Below are 23,054 nucleotides of genomic sequence, written 5' to 3'. Positions count from 1 at the left end.
TAATGTCATTTAACAAAAAAAGAAAAAAGAAAAAAAGGAAAGATTACTTAGAGAGGTTGTTTTATAGGCTACCTTAAGCAAACAAGACCAGCAAGGAAAAAAAGATAACATGCTTAGAGGTAATAATGAGAACTGGCCCACATTCAAAAATACACAAATTTGTTTTGTATTATTAAGTACTCCTTACCTCCTCAGCCTTGAAAGCCTGTTTCGAATGTGTATACTTCAGAAATCTAAAAGATAAGGTCAATGTATTCCGTTAAGAAATGTTTTCAATTCAGTGGCATGCATTTGGCATAGAAATTAATATACTAGAATAATTCAAGGGTTCTCTGTTACATCTCAAGGGTCTCACCAGCAGTCTAGTGTCGCATCTTTTATGGATTTCCTGACTAGTACTATCCCACAATACTGCCATTAGCTGGCTCCATAGCAACGGGATTTAAACCCAGGTATCTCAGAAATAATGCAAATAGGTTAGCTAGCATTAATACACTATACAAGTTAGGGATGCACAACCATTTCAGCTCCAAGGTCTCATCTGGCATTGGTGGGTAGGAGCTGTACATGAATGTGCACAATCTTCCCACACACGTATCAGTACATGCACAGAAACACTCAGAACTTCTACCACAAGGCAGACTCTTTCTCTGTCAAGTGGACTGAAAGCACATGAGTGGTCTTTTTCTATACACTGTAACAATTTCAGCTCTCTAGATAAGACCAACAGCACAAGAATGGAAAGGGAGAAGAATTTACAGAATGAACAGCTAGTCTAAGATTCCTAAAATGGCTGGTGGCTTTTGGCTACTTATTGCACCATTTTTTCAGCAAAGTTTTGTCTCAGTACCAGGAAAAACCTTAAGCAGAAAGCCTTCCTAGCTTGTTTTCTCAGCCAACAGTGATCGCAGCACCAGAATCAATTCCATTCCTTCAAGTCCCCAAGACTCGGCACCTCTTCCCAGTTACCCTGCTGTTTTTTTTTTTTTTATAAATACAGAACAGATGCTACACATTCTTTTTGTTTTCACCTTGCAACAGGGAGTACATTGGAACCAGTGTACATCATAATGAAGAAAAATACTCCACTGAGATAAAGACGAGGTAGCTGAGGGTTGTCTTGCATGATGTAGAAAAGCAATATGGCAACTTTCTCAACAAGAATGGGGTCAAAAGTCAGCAACAGCTGCAAAAGAATTAAAAAACTAACATTGGTTAAACTGTGCATTTCAAAGTTACAGTGCTTCCCTGCCACCCAGTTAAACTCAAGCTTTCCAGGTTAACAAAAGGAGCATAAAATACATTGCAGGGGAAGTTGTAAGTCTGGTTCTCAAAGATCATGTAGCAGATCTCCTTACCTGGATTATATGAGGAAGGCAGGTGCTGTCAGAAAGAAGCCTCTTTACTCTGGGTAAAGGCCTAATGATGGCATTATCCTGATCTCTAAAATGAAATATATTTTCCTAATCAGTGTGAACAGCATATGCATACCTACTTTCACCCCAAGCATTTCTTATTCTATAGTCGTAATTATCAGTTTGGTTTAATGTACCATTTGCAGTTTCAGTCTAGTATCCATTTGTCTGTTTAAATTGCTACATCAGGTCATTAAGAAAAGTATTGCCCTCTGGCTTCTGATTTTGGGACCTTTTGCTACCTTTGACCTTGAGGGATAGACTGTATTTTCCCAAAGTAGTTTTAAGAACAGGTTTCTGCTGTGCTCATATCAAGACAGGGCCAATGTAGGTATCCAGATAAAGATTTGTGTGTAAAATCATTCGACCAGAAGAAATAAATGGCTAAGGGATCTTGATTCCTTACCTGCTGGGGAAGTAGCTACACATTGTGACCAGCATGTTGAGAATAAGGGTAGCAAGATCAGTCTCATTAAGCACTGCCTGTCCAGTGGCCAGCAGACACCACTTTAGCTGGGGAATAGCCTGCAAAGGGCGCCACCCATCCATGCCCTGTGCCCAGCAGCGCGTTTTTGAAGTCAGCTTCCCTTCAGTCCACAATTCTTGCATCTAGATTAAAAATTGATTATCATAGTGGAAAAGAAAGAAAAGAAGAAGAAAATCATCATGAGGAATATGGAGTTTTTGACCAGTTGTGCTAGACGAGGCGACCTCACACTTAAAAATAATCATTCTAGCAATAATGATTTTAAAACAACCAGAAAACCTAACAGCCTCATATTCAAGCAAAAACAACCCATCAAGCAGCCCAAAGATCCATGACCAATGTGTCTCAAGGGGAAGATCCCTGCAATGCAAATAGCACCTGATAATTCCAGCAATTGGTCTAGAACAGGGGTCAGCAACCCGTGGCTCCGGAGCTGCATGTGGTTCTTTCATACCTCTGCTGTGGCTCTGTTGCTCAAAATATGCATCACAACCGCCAATGTGCGACACCCATCGGCATGGGATTTATTGAGCTTTTTGACCCCCAGTAGGCCAACCATGCATGAATCCAAGAAAAGAAAGTTTCAGAAGAAAACAGAACGTTTAATGGTACGTGGGCAGATTCATTTGCTTTCACTGCTGATGAGACCGGTTTACCAGTATGCTTAATATGTGGTGAGAAATTGGCAAACAACAAAAAGTCAAATGTTGCAAGACATTTCCAGAATAAACACACAGCCTTTGCGGAAAAATATCTGGATGGAGATGAGAGAAAAAAAGCCATTTCGGAACTGATGCGGCAGGGTGACCTGAGCAAAACACATGCAAGAAATGGATTAAGCCTGCAAATTCAACTACATATGCTAGTTTTGTGGCCGCTCATGAAATAGTCAGGCACAGGAAGCCATTCACAGATGGAGATTATATAAAAGTATCATTCATTGATTTCATAAATGCAACACATTATAGTTTTTTATATATAACATAAAGGTAAAAAATGATATATGCAGTGTTATCTTCATTTTAGATGTCAAAAGAGTTTTGTGGCTTCCAGTGTTTTCTTTTCTGTAGGAAGCGGGTCCAAATGGCTCTTTGAGTGTTTAAGGTTGCCGACCCCTGGTCTAGAGGGACAAATCAAACGAATTAAACCATCATCCCAAAGTCACTATTGAATCTGATCTAAGGAAAATTACATTTCCCACACCCACTTACTCAGTGGAAAAACTGGGTATAACTCCTGGCCAGTCACTGTGTGTCTGGTTCTATCAGTTTCTCATGCCTAAGCAAACAAACAAGGGCCACAGTTCAATAGCAGAGCACATACTTTGCATGTAGAAGGTCCAGGTTTGATTCCCAGCATCTCCAAGTAGGGATGGAAAAAGTGGCTGAAACCTTGGAGAGCTGCTAGTAATCAGTAATACTGTGGTAGGCGGACTACGGGTCTGACTCAAGGTGGCTTTTTACATTCCCATAGTCATGTATGCAGGGATGCCAAAATCAAAACATTAGAAATCCAGCCATGAGAAATCCACAATCATGCCTATGAATTGCGTATGTTCAAGCTTCTGGTCACAAACATGGGGGAAGCAAACACACCACATGCACATCCTTGCCTGTGTTACATGAACATACTCGAATGCACTGTAGTTTAATCTGAACTACTCTTAAATCTCAGATAAAATTTCTTGAATGTTACCTCATTAAAACTGTAAGGACCACTCCTCTCTTTGTCTGCATTGCCAAAATACCACTCTTTTTCACTCTCCCTCTTCATATCAGGCGCTGCTTCAATGACATTGCTCTTTAAAAGAACATCAAAGCAAACTTAATCATTACATTAATCAGTAAAGAAAAACAGACTTTTCAAAATAGTGTTAAGCAGGTATCTCTTAAATGTAAAGTACAATTCCTTGCAAACACAGTTGCATGTGTCTAAGGCTTGGAAACCTTTTCCAGAATTTGACACAAAGAGTGTCATTTGGCCACACAGGAAAGAGCAGATGCCTTGACTACAGGTGTGGAGTTGCACAATGGGCCCATTCACATGCAAGGGAGGTAAACTGAGTTAAAAAACACGATTTGCCACAGTGCATACCAGGTGCATTCCCTAGCCTTTTTGAAAATTCAACCTCAATGGAAGGTAGCTATCTACTTTTCATCTTAGTTAAATTAAAGCATGGGTTAAACAACTCACATTTAGCTATTTACTAATTGTAGGTTAACTATGAGCTGTTTAATCCAGAATTCACAAGTCTGGGTTTGGATGTCAGGTAGTAATTCTTGATCAGCATAATCAAAGGTCAAATAGCCACTGAAAGTGTTCTGAACGCACACAGCAACCTAAGATTGGAGCTTGAATTAGTTAATCCATGATTTGTCACCATTATGTACAAACTGTGCCAATACCTCTAAATATGAGCTGGCTCAATATGAAGTTTATTTCATACAACTCCAAAGTGGCTAAGCAGCTTTTAAATATGAGGGACCAATATCCTAACAGACCCTTTTTATTGTATACAGCTCAAAAGTGGTAAGAAACAAAAGGACTCATACTTGCAGTGGTACAGTTGCCCTGCTCATGTGCAGATGGGCCAGAGTGAGAAGGTCCACAAGGATTTTGATGCCATTTGAATCCATGAGCTCCTTGACATTTTTCTGTAAGAACCATACAACTACTTTTACAGCAAGAGTTTTATACTTAAAGGCAGTTTTAAAATAACTTAAAATACTTATGATTATAAACACACTGCACCATTTATGTCTTAACCACTTAATGAAAGAAAATACACCATTTGTAATTCATAAGGCATGAAACAATTCATGTCAGAGAATCTATTTTTGCTGGAGAATCTTTCTTCCTTTCTTTCTGGCTTAATTGTATAGTATATCACAAATTAACATTCTGTACAGTATATACTGTATAGTATATCACAAATTAACATTCTGTACAGTATATACTGTATAGTATATCACAAACTAACATAAACATGATAGTTTAAAATAGCAAGGCAGACCAGGAAATAAAGATTTTTAATTACAGATTTGTATGCATTGTTTTCATTTAGTAGTAAAATAAATTGCACATATATGATTTAACAATTTTGTTCTTACTATATAACAGATTTTAATGATTCATTCACTTAAACTTTGACGCTTTTGCTTGCTTTCAATGTTTTCCATCTAATAGAATAACAGCTATTACTAGGTAGCGTCTTAATTCCAGATTGTCTTTACTGTATGTTTTGCTGCTATTAATAAAAATAATTTTATTTGAGTTTTCTCTTAAGATTATTAGACCATAAGAAAAGATGGGCTGAATCAGACCAAGCTTCATTTGGTCCAGCATGCTATTCACAGAGTAGCCAAACAGCTGCCATGGGAAATCCACAAGTAAGATATGTGCACAGCAGTACCCTCCCACCCATGTTCCAGCACCTGGAACCTCTGAAAAATCTCCCTTCAAATTGGTAGGGAGGCCAACACTATAGCTTACTTATAAATGTATTCATTATATTTGTATCTCACCCTTTTTCCTTCCAAGGAACTTAAGGTGGCTTATATAATTCTCTTCTTCCTCTCCATCTTATCCTCACAACAACAATCCTGTAACTGGTATGACTGGCCCAAAGTCATCCACTGAACTCCACTGCTAAGTGGAGACTAAGAACCCAGATCTCCTAAGTCCCAGCCCAGCACTCTTAACTACTACACCACAGTGTCTCTCTGCTTCTGTCTCTGTCTGTCTGTCTGTATATATATATCTTGTGGAAGTGAATTCCATAGCTTAATTCTGCACTGTATCATGTACTTCCTTTAACTCATCCTGAATCTCCTACTAGCCAGCTACATGGGATTACATCAGGTTCTAATATTATGAGAAAGGGATTAAAATGGCTATCTACTTTCTCTACCCTCTGCATAATTCTATAGAACTATGATGTCTCCTCTTACTATTACTCTACTAAAAATATTGTAACCTTTCTTCATAGGGGAGTTACTCTAGCTTCTTCATCATATCAAATGCCCTTTCCTGCACTTTTTCCAAATCTACAGTATCTTTTCTTTGAGTCTTCTTGCTTGTCAACAGACCCTAATTTAGACAGACGTGTGGATCTACAGCTAAATTGCACTGAGTAATCTGTATGGAATTTACAGAATTTATTTTGTTCCTCTCAGAATGATAATTGAACACTTCCAAATATGCACAGAATCATGAATAGAATTGGAATTTCTCATTCACATAAATTCAACTTTATGAGACATACAGCATCAATAAAATCTTTTATAATAAATCTTTTTATTAACACAGGGAGAAAACGCAGATCACTGTGTAAATGTATTTTACTACACCTAGGTTGTTACGGAATAGTCCACAAATCTGGCTCTAAATCCATTTCCGTTCATTTAGTGTCAACAAATAAATGCATGGGATAAACACCTTATAATTTGTGTTCAACAATAAAAAAATACAAAGGGCAAAAACTCTATTTTTGTTCTAGAGGTTCCCCACAACAAAATGTCTCAGCAGCTACTAACTCTGCCAGATTGTGTCACCTCATAAAACATGCAATATACTCCCTGTGCTGTACCTAATAATGTCACTGCTAATCCAAACAGCAGTATCTCTACCTCTATCCCTAAAGTGAAAATGAGTTTAATGAGACTCTAATAAAGAGCTGTTTGGAGAAAATATGTTTTTTTCTGATCATTCCAGCTGCTGTAACAGCTGCTCTACATGGACTGAAACTACATAAAACCACAGACCTTGCAACAAAAGGTGACTCACCTTGTTAAGAATCAGTTTGTTAAGGAACAGAATCAGTCGGTCCCGCTCAACTCTATCAGCACACTGCAGAAAAGTGGAATGAACTGATTTTAATAGGAAATATGACTGAGAAATGTGCTATGCATTATTAAGCACGTTATGCTTTTCTATAGGTTAGCCTAACAGTTACAGACATGTTTTTTGTATAATCACAAGTATCCTATATCCTTAAATTCTGTGTTATAATAAAAACTGAAGCTTTCATTTATAGCTACTGAACAAGTGTTGGAAAATAACTTGTACAATGGCATAGTAAAATGTGGCTGCACTAGAACAAAGACAGGGTTGGGCTCAAACCATATTTCACTGCTGAAACAGTCATGAGGGTTGCCCCTAAGTATATATCACTGTATTAGCTTCCCTATTTGCCCACCTGAAAGTCTCCTATCAGCCAGAAGGGTAATAAACGCTCTCAAAAACTGATCAACATGGGCCTTAGGTTACAGTCCACTGATAGAGCTGTTCCTATGGCCAGGGCAAGTTTATTATCATTTTTATACAGAAAGATCAAAAAGATCCAGTTTCTATACCATTTATTTATTCATGGTTTTCATAAACTGTTCAATTAGCAAAAGCTTTCAGAATGGGTGCACAAGATAATAACCATATAAAACCAAGCACAATGTACATATCTGATCTCTGTGGAGCATCTAGAACAGCAAAATATAACATGGTAAACAAAAATTAATAAATAAAATATAACTGATACATAGCAACCAACAGTAACAATTCTCTTAAACATATTAGCTATTCTGATAGCTATGTGTATCATCTTCTACAAGCTGGTATCTTCACTATGTCTAGGACTTTCAACTCTTATAAGCCCTAGCCAACCCATAAAATGGCCAAGAATTTATATATTTATTCTGGGACTTGTACTCCCAAACATCTGAAGACCAGCTCAGAGAAAACTGTTCTACAGTTTGTGATTATCAGATTACTTAGTAATGTAAATACTATGGCAGACTGATACAGTAATGCATTTACACTTAGGAGATACTCTTGAAGTTAATTTCTCCACATTAAGTGTTGAAACTAAAGATATCGCTTACCCTTTCCAACATCCCTACAATATATCTAGTGTCACCAAAGGGACCTATCTCTTCATAGCATCTTCCATAAACAATGGCCAGGGCTTGCAAGCAAAGGCATTTCATGTTTATTTTAGGAGTCAGCAAGAAACGATGGTACAGTTCATTGAAAAATTCATACCTGTGGGAAGATAAGGTAGCACAGCTGTTTGTGGTGCAGATTAGATATTGAATTGAAATAAATATTAGGATAATAGCAACTCACGATTTTTTTATTGCTCCACTTTCTTCATTTTCATCTTCTTCCAACAGCAATCTCAAGTAATAATCCCCTATTTTTATTTCCTCTGACAGGCACTCATACTTCACCTTTTGCATAAGAAAATAGGAAAAAACAGAAGTTTCTCATATAATTGCTAAGTGGAAAACATAATGGAAAACATAACATTTGAATGAGGTTTTCGAATCAAAAAAGATATTATAAAGAACCTCTTATGATGGATTTGTTTGCAAAGGCAAAAAGCCCACTGTACCTTATTTAAGTCATAGCAGACTGCACTGTCCATGCACTGCCATTTTCAATATTCAAGCCATCACTGCAGCTTGTTGTGTAACCTGAACCTGGTGAGGGTGGGCTGTGTGAGAGTCAAACAACCCCTGCATAACCCATGGTCTGTTTTATGATGAGAAAGATTAAAGAGGGATCTTCTAGGATGATACTTCCTCAGCTACATACATGCATCTTTAAAAGCAAAGTCTGCTTTTCCCTCCTTTAGAACTATTACGTTAATTTGCCATTAATTGAGCGGGACTGCAGTGCTATGATCACTGAAGCTGCACTGCACTGAATGGGCCTTCTTTAAGACAAGAATAGTAACCCAAGCAATTACTAGATTTCTTTAATTTAATTATTAGATTCCTCCAGTAACCAATAATGCTAATAGGAACATCCAGAGTTAGAAAGGGCATTTAAAGGACACGATCTATAACAGCACAAGGTAATTCAGAAGCTTGCTTTTTCTACTATGGTGTATTTCTCTCATATATCAATATAGGTATGTTCAAAATCAATGGAACCATTTGCATTTAGGACAAAGCACAAACATTGGTGAAGGCAAACCTCAAATTCATGGTGATTCCAGGAAATGACATTTGCACTGCCAAGTTCTCTATCAATCTGAAAGGCTCGCATTTCAGACTCCAAGGTATCTCTTAACTCTTCCCGTGTTTTGAAATTCCAAATCAAATTAGATCTAGCATGATCTTGAAGAAATCTATGCAAAAAATGAGAAGAAGATTTTACACAATAGTCTGCTGACAGTTTAGAAACTACAAATTTTGTTATACAAGCAGTTCTCATAAAACAGTCTAATCAAGAAAAATGATAAAGCATCACAAACACTTCCCCACTCCCAAATATTTACCTGTAATAGAAGAGATCCCAATTTGCTTTTATTTTTATTCTCTGCCTTCGTTTCCTCAGTATTACTGGCTTTTGATTAATATTCTGCAAAGGCAGATTAGCAAAATTTGAGTCCAGATCAGTAACACAACATGTGTAATGAGATTATATAGAATTTAATTTTATTTATTTCTATATTGCCCAATAACCAAAGGTGTCTGGGTGGTTTACAGCCATTTATAAAATACAGTATAAAATACAAACAATTTAATAACTATAAAATTTAATAGAAGTTTTATAGAATACAACCAAATTCAAGACAGGTTAGTACAAAGATAGATATCTTGAAAGATCTGACATAACCCACACATGTAATCTATTAAATGCCTTGGGACAGAGAACAGTCTTTGCCAGGGATGAAAAGGATAATAGAGCTGGGGGAGCTGCCACTGAGAAGACCCTCTTCCTTGTTACCATAAACTGAGCCTCCATCAGAAGAGACAGTCAAGCGAAGGCCTCAGATTTTGAGTGTGGTGTTTGGACAGATTGCGATAGAGAGAAGCTTTCCATCACGTATTATAGTCCCAGTCCATGTAGGCCTTTAACCCTAAAATAACCACACTGAACTGTGTTCAAAAGCATATCTGCAGCCAGTGTGAGCTGGCCAGAACTGGTGTTATATGTTTGGACCTTCTGGTCCGAATTGTTAGTTTGGCTGCCATGTTTTGCACAAACTGCAAATTCTTCTGAAAAGAATTCAAGGGGAGCCTCTCACTACAGTAATCTAGCAGGGCATAGAGTACTGAAAACCAGATTATCCTTGCTAAGATAGCTGGGCCACTAGACAGAGCTGTCAGAAGGTACTCCATGGCAGTGAGGCAAAGCTGTACCTCAATGAACAAAAATGACTCAAGGGGGACCCCTCAAGCTATTAACCTTCAAAGAGAGTGGAGAGCCATCTAGAACAAATTGAGCGCCCTCCATACTGTAAAGACGAGCCACCCATCAACAGCATCTCAGTCTTGTCTGGATTGAGCTTCAGTTTTTTAACCCTCATCCGGTCCAGTTTTGTAGTCAGGCACCAGTTTAGCACATTCATGGCCCCACCTGACTGAGATGAAAATAAGAAACGGAGCTGTGTGTCATCAGCATACTGATGACAACACACTCCAAAACTCCAGATGACCTCTCTCAGCAGCAGTTTCATGTAGATGCTGAATAGCTTGGGGGTCAAAGCTGACCCCTGAGTAACCCCATACTGAAAAGGTCCACAGAACTGAGCAGTATTTCTCCAAGCATCACTGGAACTGGCCAGCCAGTATGAGTACAATCACAGCAATGTAGTACTCCCTTACTTTCAATTCAGTCCGCAGCCCCAGCAGGGTATCATGGATGAAATCTACTGAGACCCAGGAGTATCAACAGGGGCGCAAGCCCTTGTCTTTCTCCCAGCACAGTTCACCATACAAGGCAACCAGAGCATTTCTCATGCCAAAACCCAGCCTCAACTCTGACTGAAATGAATCGATGCAATCAGTCACATTCAAGAGAGTCTAGAACAAGCTGGCCACAACCTTCTCAAGAACCTTGCCCAGGAAAAGAACCTTTGCCAGCAGCCTAAGGTTGTTGAGAATTTCCATATCCAAAGAGGGTTTCCTCAGGAGTAGACTCACTGCCACCCATTTCAGGCAGCATGGGAACACTCCGTCTGGCAAGGAGACACAGTTTTTCCCCTAGCCCATCCTGCTGTTCCCTCCATGCTGGTTTTTACAAGCCAGGAAGGAACAAGGATCCTGTGTAGCCATGATTGCACAAACATCTCTGAGCACTTTGTCAGCTTCCTAGAGCTGTAACAACTGAAATTCATCTGGTAAAACCTGGTTAGGCTGTGCTGTGGATGCCTCATTGATTCAACTGCTATAATAATGGCATCTAAGTCCTAGTAGATATCAGAGATTTTATCCTGGAAGTGCCAAGCAAATCTATTGCAGTAGGCCTCAGTAAGATCTAACAAGAATGGTAACCAGGGATGACATACGAAGAGAGATTTAAGAGAACTAGGTCTTTTCACAGCATGGAGAATAGGAGACTCTGAAGGGATCTTTTAGCGACTTATAGGTATGTGAAGGGATGTCATATGGAAGAGGACCATGACCTGTTCTTCCAGCGGTGGAGGGCAGGACACATTCCAGTGGGGCAAAGCTCAAGGAACCAGGCTTCAGGCTGGATGTCAGGAAGTACTTCCTGACAGTTAGGACCCCCTAGGATATGGAATGGGCTTCCATGGGAGGTGGTTGAGGTCCCATCAGTGAGGGCATTTAAGGAAAGATTGGACAACCGCATGTTGGGGATAACATGAGCGGAGCTGGGGATTGGACTAGATGGCCTGGGAGGCACCTTCTGACTCACTTTGTTTCTACGTCTTTGTTTCTATGTGAGCATATAATAGGCCCAGAACTATCCTAAACAGCTCTGCTGGATGGCAAAAAAGACTGAATAAAGGTCTTGAAGTGTTGTTTTTTTGCCACCCTCAACCTGACTATAGGCTTATATTTCAGCTCAACTGTGCTAACTAATAGTTTTTGTCCATCTGCTCTCAGGCTATATCCTGTGTTGTTTGACCACTCCAGAGTATACTATGGAAACAGCCCACATGTGTGATGCACAGAGATCACGAAGGAGAACTGTACAAGCTCTACTACAAACAGGGTGCTCAAGAGTGAGTTTGTCAACCACCCCGGCCATCCCTGTACTTCAGAAATTGACCACAGGTTTGACAGGACCACCAGCCATATCAGCTTGAAAAACTCCAAGGGCACTCCATCAGCCTTCATAGGTGGACTATTTTTAATAAGTCACCCATTCTAGGCAGAGGGGAAAATTGCCTTTAGTCTAAATTATGGTTGGAAAAGAGTGTTTAGAATACTTTGAAAAGGAAAATTACATTTGATTATATAGTCTTCTTTCAAAGATGAAGCTGTTTGCACTCCCAAAAAACAACAACAAAACAAAAAACAAACCTCGGGTACATTTTCCCCTTGCTAAAGCAACAGGACTAGAATGCAGGGAAGGGACATTAAAGAGCCAGAAAAAGCTACTGTATTGATATGAACCAAATGTATAGAAGTTATGCATTTGCCTTTGCCCTAGTTATTTCTTTTACTAAACTGATATTCAAACTGATGCCAGTTCACTACCAGAGTGTTTACCAGGCACAGAGGTAGCAATACCATAAGTTCCTATTGAGTTATATACAAACTTATGGGCAGAAAAGAAACCTCTTTAAGGTGTTACCATAGTTGTCTATGATGTATCAGAAAATCGCACCTGTTAATCGGGAATGGAACACACACTTTAACAGAACTGGGGTTTAAAAGTTAATGAGTGAAGACTGATACTTTCCTGCAAAGCTGAAACATTAAATAACAAGCAAAACTTGGCCAAGCAATAGTTCTAAACTACTGTATACTGACAGATGTCACTACATACTAGTTATAATCCAAGACAGTCTACAGAAAGGAATAAGGACTCAGACTCACCATATTGTTTCTGTCCTGGTAGTGTTTGGAAAGTAGGGAAAAACAAAACAAAACAAAATTGAACATTTAACAGAAGTGCCTCCCAAATGTTTGAATACCCAAAATAATCTCATACAGCAAGGCTTTCAAAATAACAATCATTACTGGAAAAGGCAAAAATCTAAACCACAGCTCCAAATCCAGTATGCTCTTGGTAGCTAAACAGAGACTAATTCAGGAGTACATTACTGGTTCACCCTAATGTAAAATACTTAGTTCACGAAAATGTAACTAAACTCTGGCTGGTCAATGACCGAATAAAGGATTGATTGATTGTAACTAAACTCCTATACACAACTCCTATACCTATAAAACAAAACAGAAAACATTTCTCATTTTACCTGTCCTATAAAAAATTCTAAAGTCTTCATATAGTAAGTATAATTCAATATGAAGCTGAATGTCTTTTGCATTCATTTGTTTGATCCACTGAATATTTTGAACTGCAGAGATTAAGTCAACTGCAAATAAAGTGATAGATCCTCACACACTAAAGGACAGCATAGTTTTCAGATAGGTCATTTCAGTTTAGGCTTGGTTCCTTTAACACCCTGAATTGCTGAATGTCAGAAGACAGCCATAAGCAAACTATACACATGAAAGGTTAGAGCATGGGCAAGTGGAAGAGAGCGAAAGGAACCACATCACAAGAAAATAACGTGATGTAAAATGTACCAATGTACTTTGGTAAAATGTGCTAATGTAAAATGCATATGCACAAATTTATTGTCATAAATACAGTTGCTGCTTCAGACAGATCCAACTGTTCCAGAACCACCATTGCAAACAACAGTTAAAAAAACAATTTCCCAGCATATACAAAGAGCAGCAAATTTTCCCATCACGCAGAAGTACAGAAAACTAGTACACTCTGCAACTGCTATAAAATTAAAGGTAGGAAAGAGCAAAAGTGAACAGATCATTGCAATACTCTTGATACAACAATAAGGAAAATATTAGAAGGAAAGGTTCCAATTCACACATTCAAATTCAAAATTCCTGTAAGTGGAACATGCCAGGTGCCTAAACTGCAGGGGGAAATTAGCAGACAGGGCAGGAATTCCGTATCACTTACACAGTTGCATGCCCTGTTTAGATGCTACAGAGAATACTGATGTGCATTAGGCAAGACCAATAAGCTCCAAGCTACATCCAATTTCTCCTTGTATAAGGACACATGCAAAACCCAGTTAACACATAATGACATAGATAAAATTCAAGAAGAGACTGAAGTAGGCTTCAATTGTGGGAAGTACTGAGGTCAGCTTGAATTACAGGGAAGTACTTAGAAGAAATTGTACTCATACATAAAGCAGAAAGACAGAAGACTAAGCAGAATATCTTACCTCTTTCTGTGCTATTCCCATTTTGTCTCTCCAGTGCATCAAAACCAAATCCACTTTCTCTTTCGCAAATTTTTCAACTTCTTTTGCAGCTTTTCCTGCAAGTCTTTGCCACTCTGGTACTTTATTAAATTTGCCATATTGATCCTGTAGAACAAAATTCATTTCATGGAAATGTAAAAAGCAATCATGAACAATGTTTAAATTAGTACATTCCACAATTTGTTTCCCTAAAATCATGCACCATGAACTAAGTAGCAACAATGTACAACAACAGAATTCATGACCAGATAAAGGTGGAAAAAATATCATACTTACATTTGCAATTTTTAAGTTATCCCTAATATGCATCCGATCAGAATCCTTTTCAGGAACAGGTTCATCACTGTCCAGGAATAAAAGCAAGCCTGCTGGCTAAAGCCACAAAAAAGTTTTAAGTTCCTTGAATTCAAAAGCAAAGTAGAATGTAACTGAAGAACTAAATCACAAGGTGGGAACTGAATCCTATTGAATCAAATATATACAGGCTTAATCTTCTTTTAACAGAAACCTCAGGAGACTTATGCTCAGCCTGTAGTTTGATCAGTACATACTGTTACAAGATACTGTAATAAATCAAGATTTGCTACAGTTCTCTACCTTTTAGATATCCCTCACCGTCTTCACTTCATTGCTCCAGTACTTTTTCTATATTTTTATGACATGGAATGTAGGACTTTCTTATTTTCTCCCTAATGCCTCTACGACAAGGCTTTAATATAGATGCTCATGATATCTTCAAACATCATCATCATCACCACCACATTAAATTTTTGCCCCACCTTTATTCCTCTTGGAAGGAATTCAAGATGTCTCCCAAGGTTCTCCTTCACTCTATTTCATCCTCACAATAACCACCCTGTAAGGTACCTTAGGCTTTGTGACTGACACAAGGTCACTCAGTGACTCCAGATCTCTCAGGTATCCAGTCCATTCTAACCACTATATCATTTTGTTTTCCAAACATGACTGTGTATATAGGATTGTCAGGAGTGAAATGGCCCTTACATTCATACGGCATACTTTTATATAATTCTTCCTATGTAGCTGTAAACTATCCAGACACACATAGTGATTGGACGGGTTAGAAATATCCCAAATAAATAAATATTTGTTCTTTATCTTAAAGAATAAGTCAAAGAGGTCCATGGTTTGGGAATGCTCCACCACCACTCCTTTGTGTAGCAGGCCCTGTGCTATATGGCAAACAGGGTTTTAAAGTACCTGACGATTCAAAAGTGCATTCCCCTCCAGTGTAGCAAACAGCTGCTTGAGAAAAACATTCAAAACTCCTCAAAGTTCATGATATTTTCTCAATATTTGGGCTAGAGAAAATCATCGCTCAATGGGTAATTTCATATAGGCAATGGGAACTCAAAAGCATTTCCCATACTAAAGACAACCCTTCAGGTCCCTGCAACCTGCCTCTGGTTTTTGTTAGTGCAAAGAGCTGCCACCTGAAGTTCTACTTTGTGCCAAAGTGCATGCATGTCTCCTAAGGGGCACTCTAGATCTCAACAGCTGATTAGTCTGTTTGAACCCAAGTGTCATATTTACTCAACACTCACTTGTTTTCCTACTGAATCAAATATAAAGTATCATGGCCATGGACTCTTGTTGAAATAGGCTTGCCTACTGCTGATTCTCAGGGAAGAGGAAGGATCCCCTTTTTCTTTTTTTTCTTTTTATCGTTCTTTTTCTCCTCCTCCGACCTACTTTATAATCTTACCCTGCTTTAATTAGTGCTTTGAGTCATTCCTGGCCATGTCGACGTTTATATATCCTGGGGAACCCACGGGGGCTGCTATTGGCGTGGTCACGGGCAATGGTCGTTACAACAATAGGGGCTTAACGTGTCCACGTAGAAGAAGGATGGACAGATGGCTGACACCTGTCCCTCCTTCTGATCCTGCCCCCAACCAGAGGGCGCCAGGTAGCCTTGTCAACCACCCCTCGGGTCTGACGGTGCTGCTGCTCAATGCCAGGTCGATCAATAATAAATCTTCCCTCATCCATGACTTGATTGTGGATGAGGGGGCTGACCTGGCTTGCATAACGGAGACCTGGGCGGGAGAGGGAGGGGATGTTGCCCTCTCCCAGTTGTGCCCGCCCGGGTATCTGGTTCAACACTGTTCACGCCCAGAAGGGAGGGGAGGGGGAGTCGCGTTGGTTTACAGAGCCTCCATCTCTCTCACGGGTCTTCCGGTCCCTTTGAGACCAGGGCTGGAGTGCCTCTACTTGGTGTTGGGCGAACGAGACAGATTGGGGATTCTATTGGTGTACCGTGCACCTTTCTGCCCAGCAGTCTCCCTATCTGAGCTGACAGAGACCGTCTCGGATCTGGTGTTGAGGACCCCCAGGATGTTGGTTCTGGGGGACTTCAATCTCCATGCCGAGTCTGGACTGACCGGGGCGGCTCAGGACTTCATGGCCTCTATGACGGCCATGGGCCTGTCTCAACACGTCACTGGCCCTACCCATGAACGTGGACACACTCTGGACCTGGTATTCACGACGGGGCAGGTAGAGGATGACCTGAGGGTGAAGAACTTATGTTTGACTCCCCTGTCATGGTCAGATCACCTCCTGGTGAGGTTTGTGCTCGAGAGCGGCCTCTCCCTCTGTAAGAGTGCGGACCCGATTGTATGGGCCCGCCCCCGGAGCCGGATGGATCCGGATGGATTCCTGGGGGCCCTGGGGGAATTTCCGGCTGACAAGACTGGTGCTCCTGTCGAGGCTCTGGTCGAACTGTGGAATGGAGAGATGACCAGGGCTGTGGACACAATCGCTCCTAAGCGTCCTCTCCCACCGGGCAGAGTCCGCTCTTCCCCTTGGTATACACCTGAATTACGGGCAATGAAGCGAGTTGGGAGACGGCTAGAGCGTAGGTGGAGGAAATCACGGGATGAATCTGACCGAACACACTTGAGAGCCCACTATCGGGCCTATGCTGTGGCGGTGAAGGCGGCGAAAAAGAAGTTTTTTTCTGCTTCCATTGCCTCCTCACAATGCCGTCCAGCGGAGCTTTTTCGAGTGGTGCAAGGCCTGGTTCGCCTGGGTCCTAAGGAAGATCCGATGCCACCCTCAAAGGCCCACTGTGACGACTTTGCCAGGCATTTCAGGGAGAAAATCGCTCAGATTCGTCACGAGCTGGACTCCACTAATGAATCAGAGGTCTCTGAGGAGTCGCCAATGCCACCGTCTGGTCCAAAATTACTGGAGGAATTTCAATTATTGCGGCCCAATGATGTGGACAAGGTGCTTGGAAGAGTACGTCCCACCACTTGCCTATTGGATCCTTGCCCGTCTTGGTTAATAAATAACTCCAAGCACGGGATTGGGACCTGGATTTTGGAAGTGGTTAACGCTTCTCTGAGGGAGGGTCGAGTGCCTGCCCCTTTAAAGGAGGCGGTAATACGACCGGTCCTGAAGAAAGCGTCACTGGATCCAGAGATGGCCACTAACTATAGACCTGTGGCCAACATCCCGTTTCTGGGCAAGGTGCTGGAGCGAGTGGTGGCGGGACAACTCCAAGCACTCTTGGAGGAAACTGATTATCTGGATCCTTTTCAGTCCGGCTTCAGACCCGGGTACAGTACTGAATCTGCCTTGGTCGCCCTGTACGACGACCTGTGCAGGGAGAAGGACAGGGGGAGTACATCCCTGTTGGTTCTTCTGGACCTCTCGGCGGCTTTCGATACCATCGACCATGGTATCCTTCTGGATAGACTTGCGGGATTGGGGGTTGGAGGCACTGCTTTGCAGTGGTTCCGCTCCTATCTCGACGGTCGATTCCAGAAGGTAGTGCTGGGGGACCATGTCTCTACGTCATGGCAGCTATGCCATGGGGTACCACAGGGCTCCATTCTATCCCCTCTGCTATTTAACATCTATATGAAACCGCTGGGAGAGGTCATCAGGAGGTGTGGGCTGCGGAATCATCAATACGCTGATGATACCCAGCTTTACCTCTCATTCTCCACTAATCCAGGTGAGGCAGTGGCTGTGCTGAACCGGTGCTTGGCCGAGGTAAGGGAATGGATGAGGGCCAATAAACTGAAACTCAACCCAGACAAGACGGAGGTCCTGTTGGTTGGCGGATCGGGTTTCGGAGAGGGTGGATTTGACCTGGTCCTGAATGGTGCAACACTCCCTCTTAGGGATAAGGTCCGCAGCTTAGGTGTACTCCTCGACCCGGAGCTTTCTTTGGAAGCTCAGGTGACAGCGGTAGCGAAGAACGCCTTCCTTCAGCTTCGGCTGATTAATCAGCTGCGCCCCTACCTGGAATATGACTGCCTGGCGACGGTGACACACGCGCTGGTGACTTCCCGCCTAGACTTCTGTAACGCGCTTTACGTGGGGCTTCCCCTGAAGACAGTCCGAACACTTCAATTGGTGCAAAATAGAGCTGCCAGGTTGCTGACGGGGACGGGGCGTTATGCTCACATGACTCCAGTCCTCCATCAGCTTCACTGGCTTCCCATTGAAGCCCGGGCCCAATTCAAGGTGTTGATTATGACCTACAAAGCCCTAAACGGCTTGGGTCCTGGCTACCTGAACGAGCGCTTACGTCCGTATATGCCCGACCGCCCTTTGAGATCTGCGGGAGAGTCCCTTCTCCGGGAACCCTCCATGAAAGAAATTAGGAGAGTAAGTACCCGGAGGAGGGCTTTCTCTGCGGTGGCGCCCAACCTATGGAATTCACTCCCCAAAGAGGTCCACCTGGCACCGTCGTTACTGGTTTTTCGGCGCCAGGTAAAGACCTTTTTATTTAAACATCATTTCAATTGTTAAAACATATGATCTGGCCTGGGCAACTTCTTCTTCCTTCTCTTTCTCCTCCTATATTTTTATTTTATACTGATAATTTTAATTTTGTATTTGTAAATCAATGTATTTTTGTATTGTTATATTTAATGGTAATTTATTATGTACTATTGTATTTCAATGTATTTTATCGTGTTGTAAGCCGCCCCGAGGTTTCGGCAAGGGGCGGCATAGAAATGTTATAATAATAATAATAATAATAATAATTTAATACAATTTAGATCAATACTTGAACCAGACTTCCACTTACCAAAATACGCTTCAACAAGTTTAAAGCAGTTATATTTTCAGCTGTCCAAAGGCCCACTAGATGTCTGCTCAGCTGTCTGAGAAATAAAAAGACTGAGAAATGTGTTACCACTTTCCTAAAATTAACTCATGAAAAAACATGTCACTGTTCTGGAGCAGTACTTTTGCTCAGTTTGTGTTAGGCATCTACAATTTATCCCCCAATGTCTCAGGGTACGGCAATGATACTGAACTGAAAACCCAAAAGACAGAGATATGTAACCTGTAAAAGTATATGCTAGTTATCTTTCCAATTGTTATTAATATAGACTAGCTGTTTCCAGCATATTTTTGCTGATACTTTTGCCTCTCAGTTCCCAGGCTGCTACCTGTGTCCTTGTCAGTTTCAATTTAGGTAGTCTATTCAGTAGTGGAAGGGCTGCAAGCAAGAAGCAGGGATGAAAGCCCACATATTACAAGTAGCCTGTATCGTACTGTACTGTACAAGAGAGAAATGGGGAGGTCTGATATTAAGAGGCTATTAGGTGAGTAGGATGATAAGCAGTATAATTCTAAACTTACCTATTTGTAAGCATTCTTTGATCAGTGCTTATTGTAAACATAGCAGTGTGCAAATGACGAGGTAAGGCACCTTCACTCAGGGCAAGGTCTTGCATTTTGGTTGCTATCTCTTTATCCCCCTCCTTTGGAAATAGGGCAAGAAAATAACTGTGAAAGAAGTCAAACTACTCTTCCTCAGCTTACAATACTAACTGAAGCATATGGATGTGTAGAAACACAGCTGCACCCATAGTACAGTTTGCTCTTGAAAGTAAAACTGAGATACATCACTGAACAATATTTTTGCTTGCTTTTGTTTTTTGTTGGGGCAAAACACTCAAGAGCACTTATCGCTGCTACAGACATATCTGAGTAACTGCTGGTTTTCTATTTTCAAGAAGCAAATGGTATTTTCCCACTAGGATAGTTTGATACAAACTATTACATAGTACACAATCTAACCAAATTACTGAAAGGGTTTCCTGGAACACCATCTTGAGACTAACATACTGCAAAAGAAATACCAGGCTTCTTAGTAGCAATTTCCATCCCCTTCCCTAATATTTTTTGCTTACCATCAAGCCTGAAAGGATTCTGAAAACCTGGAGAGCAGCTCATTGCTTTGTGATGTTTAACTGATCCTGATCATGGTTATGTTACTCCTTTCCTTTGGATTTTTACAAAAATTGTCAACTGAAGCCCTATGCTAAAATACATCTTCTTATACATTAGTTTTATTCACTTCAGATGGAACACCCACCAAAGAAGTGCATTTTTGAATAAAGTTTTTACATATTACTAAATTATAGCTGCACAGAAGACTAACCTAGCTCATGGGCCTGTTTCATTTGAAACAGCTTGATGCAATCATGAAAAACAGCTGTGACAAATTAGAAAAATGTTCCCCCCTCCAAAAAGAAAAAAGAAAGCTTCTCTGGATGCCTCTTTTATGCAAAGTATTGACTTCAAAAGTTAGCACTAAATTCATACAGAAAAAGTATATGAAATATTACAAAATCATCATAAGCCTTACCTCTATTATTGCCTTCATAACCAAACCAGCACCTTTCACAATGGCCATGGAAGGGTGCTGCAGAAACCAATTTAAAGAAAGCAGCATGTCAGTGTTTCCTAGTACAACATTAAGTGACCTCTCCAAACAGAAAGAATCTCTGGTACTAAGACAGGATGAACAGACCAATCTAAAAGTGTAGTTGCTATTCTGGATCTCAATGATGGTTAAACATTTTAATAGGTGTTTCAGCTCATAAGGGCCTCTTAGCTTTGTAGTTGCACTTTTTCCTATACAATGCATATTTCTAGTTCATAAGCAGGTTAAGATTATTTCTTTTAGAACAAGACACTGTAAAAGCATGTAGGAAAGCCTGCACACGGTCACAAGTTATGGCAAATGATCATTGCTGATGTGTGTGTGGTTTTAAGACAGCATTAATATAACTTTTGTTCTCTGTAATCTTAGTATTCCTTGACACCGAGTTCACCTGAAAGAGCTTGAAGAGGGTTCTCCCATTAGATGCAACCATCTCCAGTAACATATCAAACTGTTGTCCTTCTGTCGTCTCACTATACGGAGCACAAAGGGCAAAAGTAAGGAAGTCCAGCAGTGAACTTATAACAAGGGCACCTGTTCCATATTCCTAAAAGTAAAAAGATTGGTTTCAGATACAGTAACATATTTCTCTTCAAAGCCTTTGCAGAAACATCTTCCATGGCTCTTAACTATTAAGTGACACGCCCATGACACTTTGTCTTCAAACAACTGCCACTACATGTATAATAGTCAACAAAGTAATGTGATCAAAGATGCAACAACATCCTTAGCCCACTAAAAACCAAGAGATAAAACTAAAAGTCCTTCTAAATTATCTAAGCAGTAGAATATTCCCTTTGTCCCCTCTCAAAAACAGAATCTTTTAATATTTGAATGATATGTCTTACCACATGCAAATTAAATTTCTCCAGTAAGTTTTCTAAGAACTTCTTTGAAGAAAGAAGGGATGCTTTGTTTAGCTGTTCTTGCCTCAGGTCATAGTCATCATGCATAGGCTATGGATAAAGACAGCATTTGATTAGAATTAAGTTTCCCCAAACAACTTTAAAAAGCTTTCTTTGAAACAGATCTTAAGGCTAAAACTGTATCCATGATAGTTGGACACCCATGATAAAAATTAAAGGATTCAAGATCATAGCTTTTCTTACTGTTTCCAAAGTACTGAAGATAAGTTGTCTACTTGAATGTCACAAGTACAGACAACACCCAAACTGACAAGCACACACACTGCAATTTCTTTCAACTAAAGGAGATTTAAGATGTCAGTGAGCCTTCTTAGGATAAAAAAAAGTTCTACAAGTTTCCTTAAGTGCTTCCTTCAGTGCCTTTCTTTCACTTCCTTACTCCTCCCTCCTGTTCCAACCATAAAAAGGAAAATGGGAAGATGCAGAGTCACCATTCAAAATGAGGAATGATGAACAGCCTTCCACTTTGGTCCATAGCTTGGTCTTTTCCTACGGAGATACTTCAGTACAGGAATCACTGGCTATAACTTATGAAACCCTAAAAATAAATATGCTATTCAAGCATTATTAGTTACTTAAGTACTTACACACATGAGGGCACAAAGCATATCAATGGAAGCATGAGTTACTCCATCATTGTTCTTCTTAAGAGCCTTCACTACCTTCACACCCAGGCGCTCTCGGAATCTTTCAAAAGAACATAGCAATACATCAAAACAAATAACAGTAACATGAGCCAGTATTAAAGTGCAAAATTAAAACTGTCCCATCAGTGTCAGATGCTCAGTTCAAACAGGGTGTTCAATGAACTGACCTGTTAGCATATTTTTAGAACAGCAAATATGAATGTTATTAAAATCAGTCAATTCACCACTTTCTATTTGCAAATTTCAAATTCTCCACAGAAGTCTAACAATATGGCATAGTTGTTATGGACTGCCAGTAAAATAAAATGCTTTCTGGTCAAAAAGATACAACTAGAGCATTTTCACCAATACAACTGAGTTGCCAAATTATTTTTGAAGAGCCAAAGACAAGGCAGTACTCAAGTTAGGTTTAAGTGGATGGTATGGGAAAACAGAAGCTGTAGCATTACTGAACCTGAGTGAGTGTGGAGTGTGGACTGGGTAGGAGGTATGGGGGGAATCCTATAGGGAAAACCACAAAAGCCTTGTTGCGAAAGTGGGGTCCCACAAGCAGAGAAGAACAGAACCAATAGAGGTGGAATGGCTCTGTTGCATACTGAACAGAAGCCTAAAAACTAGCATTACCATCATTCACA

At 40.4% G+C, this 23,054-nt stretch overlaps 1 protein-coding gene across 4 annotated transcripts in view; it reads right to left on the bottom strand.

Moving 5' to 3' along the window:
• Window positions 1-23,054, bottom strand: part of DNAJC13 (DnaJ heat shock protein family (Hsp40) member C13) — a 60,710-nt gene that overhangs the window by 16,745 nt on the left and 20,911 nt on the right. For 3 of the 4 annotated variants that reach the window (XR_006417166.1, XM_044455905.1, XM_044455897.1), the window contains exons 13-32: window positions 22,360-22,459; window positions 21,695-21,802; window positions 21,238-21,393; window positions 20,769-20,825; window positions 19,757-19,878; window positions 19,197-19,272; window positions 14,399-14,494; window positions 14,084-14,227; window positions 12,699-12,713; window positions 9,182-9,264; window positions 8,878-9,031; window positions 8,023-8,126; window positions 7,779-7,938; window positions 6,688-6,750; window positions 4,455-4,556; window positions 3,598-3,702; window positions 1,822-2,024; window positions 1,359-1,443; window positions 1,032-1,186; window positions 188-233 (exon numbers count right to left, since the gene is read on the bottom strand). Coding sequence is in view for 3 of the 4 variants with exons in the window: in XM_044455905.1 (XP_044311840.1) it covers window positions 188-233; window positions 1,032-1,186; window positions 1,359-1,443; window positions 1,822-2,024; window positions 3,598-3,702; window positions 4,455-4,556; window positions 6,688-6,750; window positions 7,779-7,938; window positions 8,023-8,126; window positions 8,878-9,031; window positions 9,182-9,264; window positions 12,699-12,713; window positions 14,084-14,227; window positions 14,399-14,494; window positions 19,197-19,272; window positions 19,757-19,878; window positions 20,769-20,825; window positions 21,238-21,393; window positions 21,695-21,802; window positions 22,360-22,459 (2,134 nt within the window). In the remaining variant the exon portion in view is untranslated. The remainder of the gene's footprint in view (window positions 1-187; window positions 234-1,031; window positions 1,187-1,358; window positions 1,444-1,821; window positions 2,025-3,597; window positions 3,703-4,454; window positions 4,557-6,687; window positions 6,751-7,778; window positions 7,939-8,022; window positions 8,127-8,877; window positions 9,032-9,181; window positions 9,265-12,698; window positions 12,714-14,083; window positions 14,228-14,398; window positions 14,495-19,196; window positions 19,273-19,756; window positions 19,879-20,768; window positions 20,826-21,237; window positions 21,394-21,694; window positions 21,803-22,359; window positions 22,460-23,054) is intronic. The other variant, XM_044455913.1, reaches the window with a different exon arrangement.

The sequence above is a fragment of the Varanus komodoensis genome, unplaced genomic scaffold (genome assembly GCF_004798865.1).
Source record: "Varanus komodoensis strain SLA01 unplaced genomic scaffold, ASM479886v1 scaffold10, whole genome shotgun sequence".
Taxonomy (NCBI): domain Eukaryota; kingdom Metazoa; phylum Chordata; class Lepidosauria; order Squamata; family Varanidae; genus Varanus; species Varanus komodoensis.
This window is presented reverse-complemented; position numbering and strand designations above follow the sequence as displayed.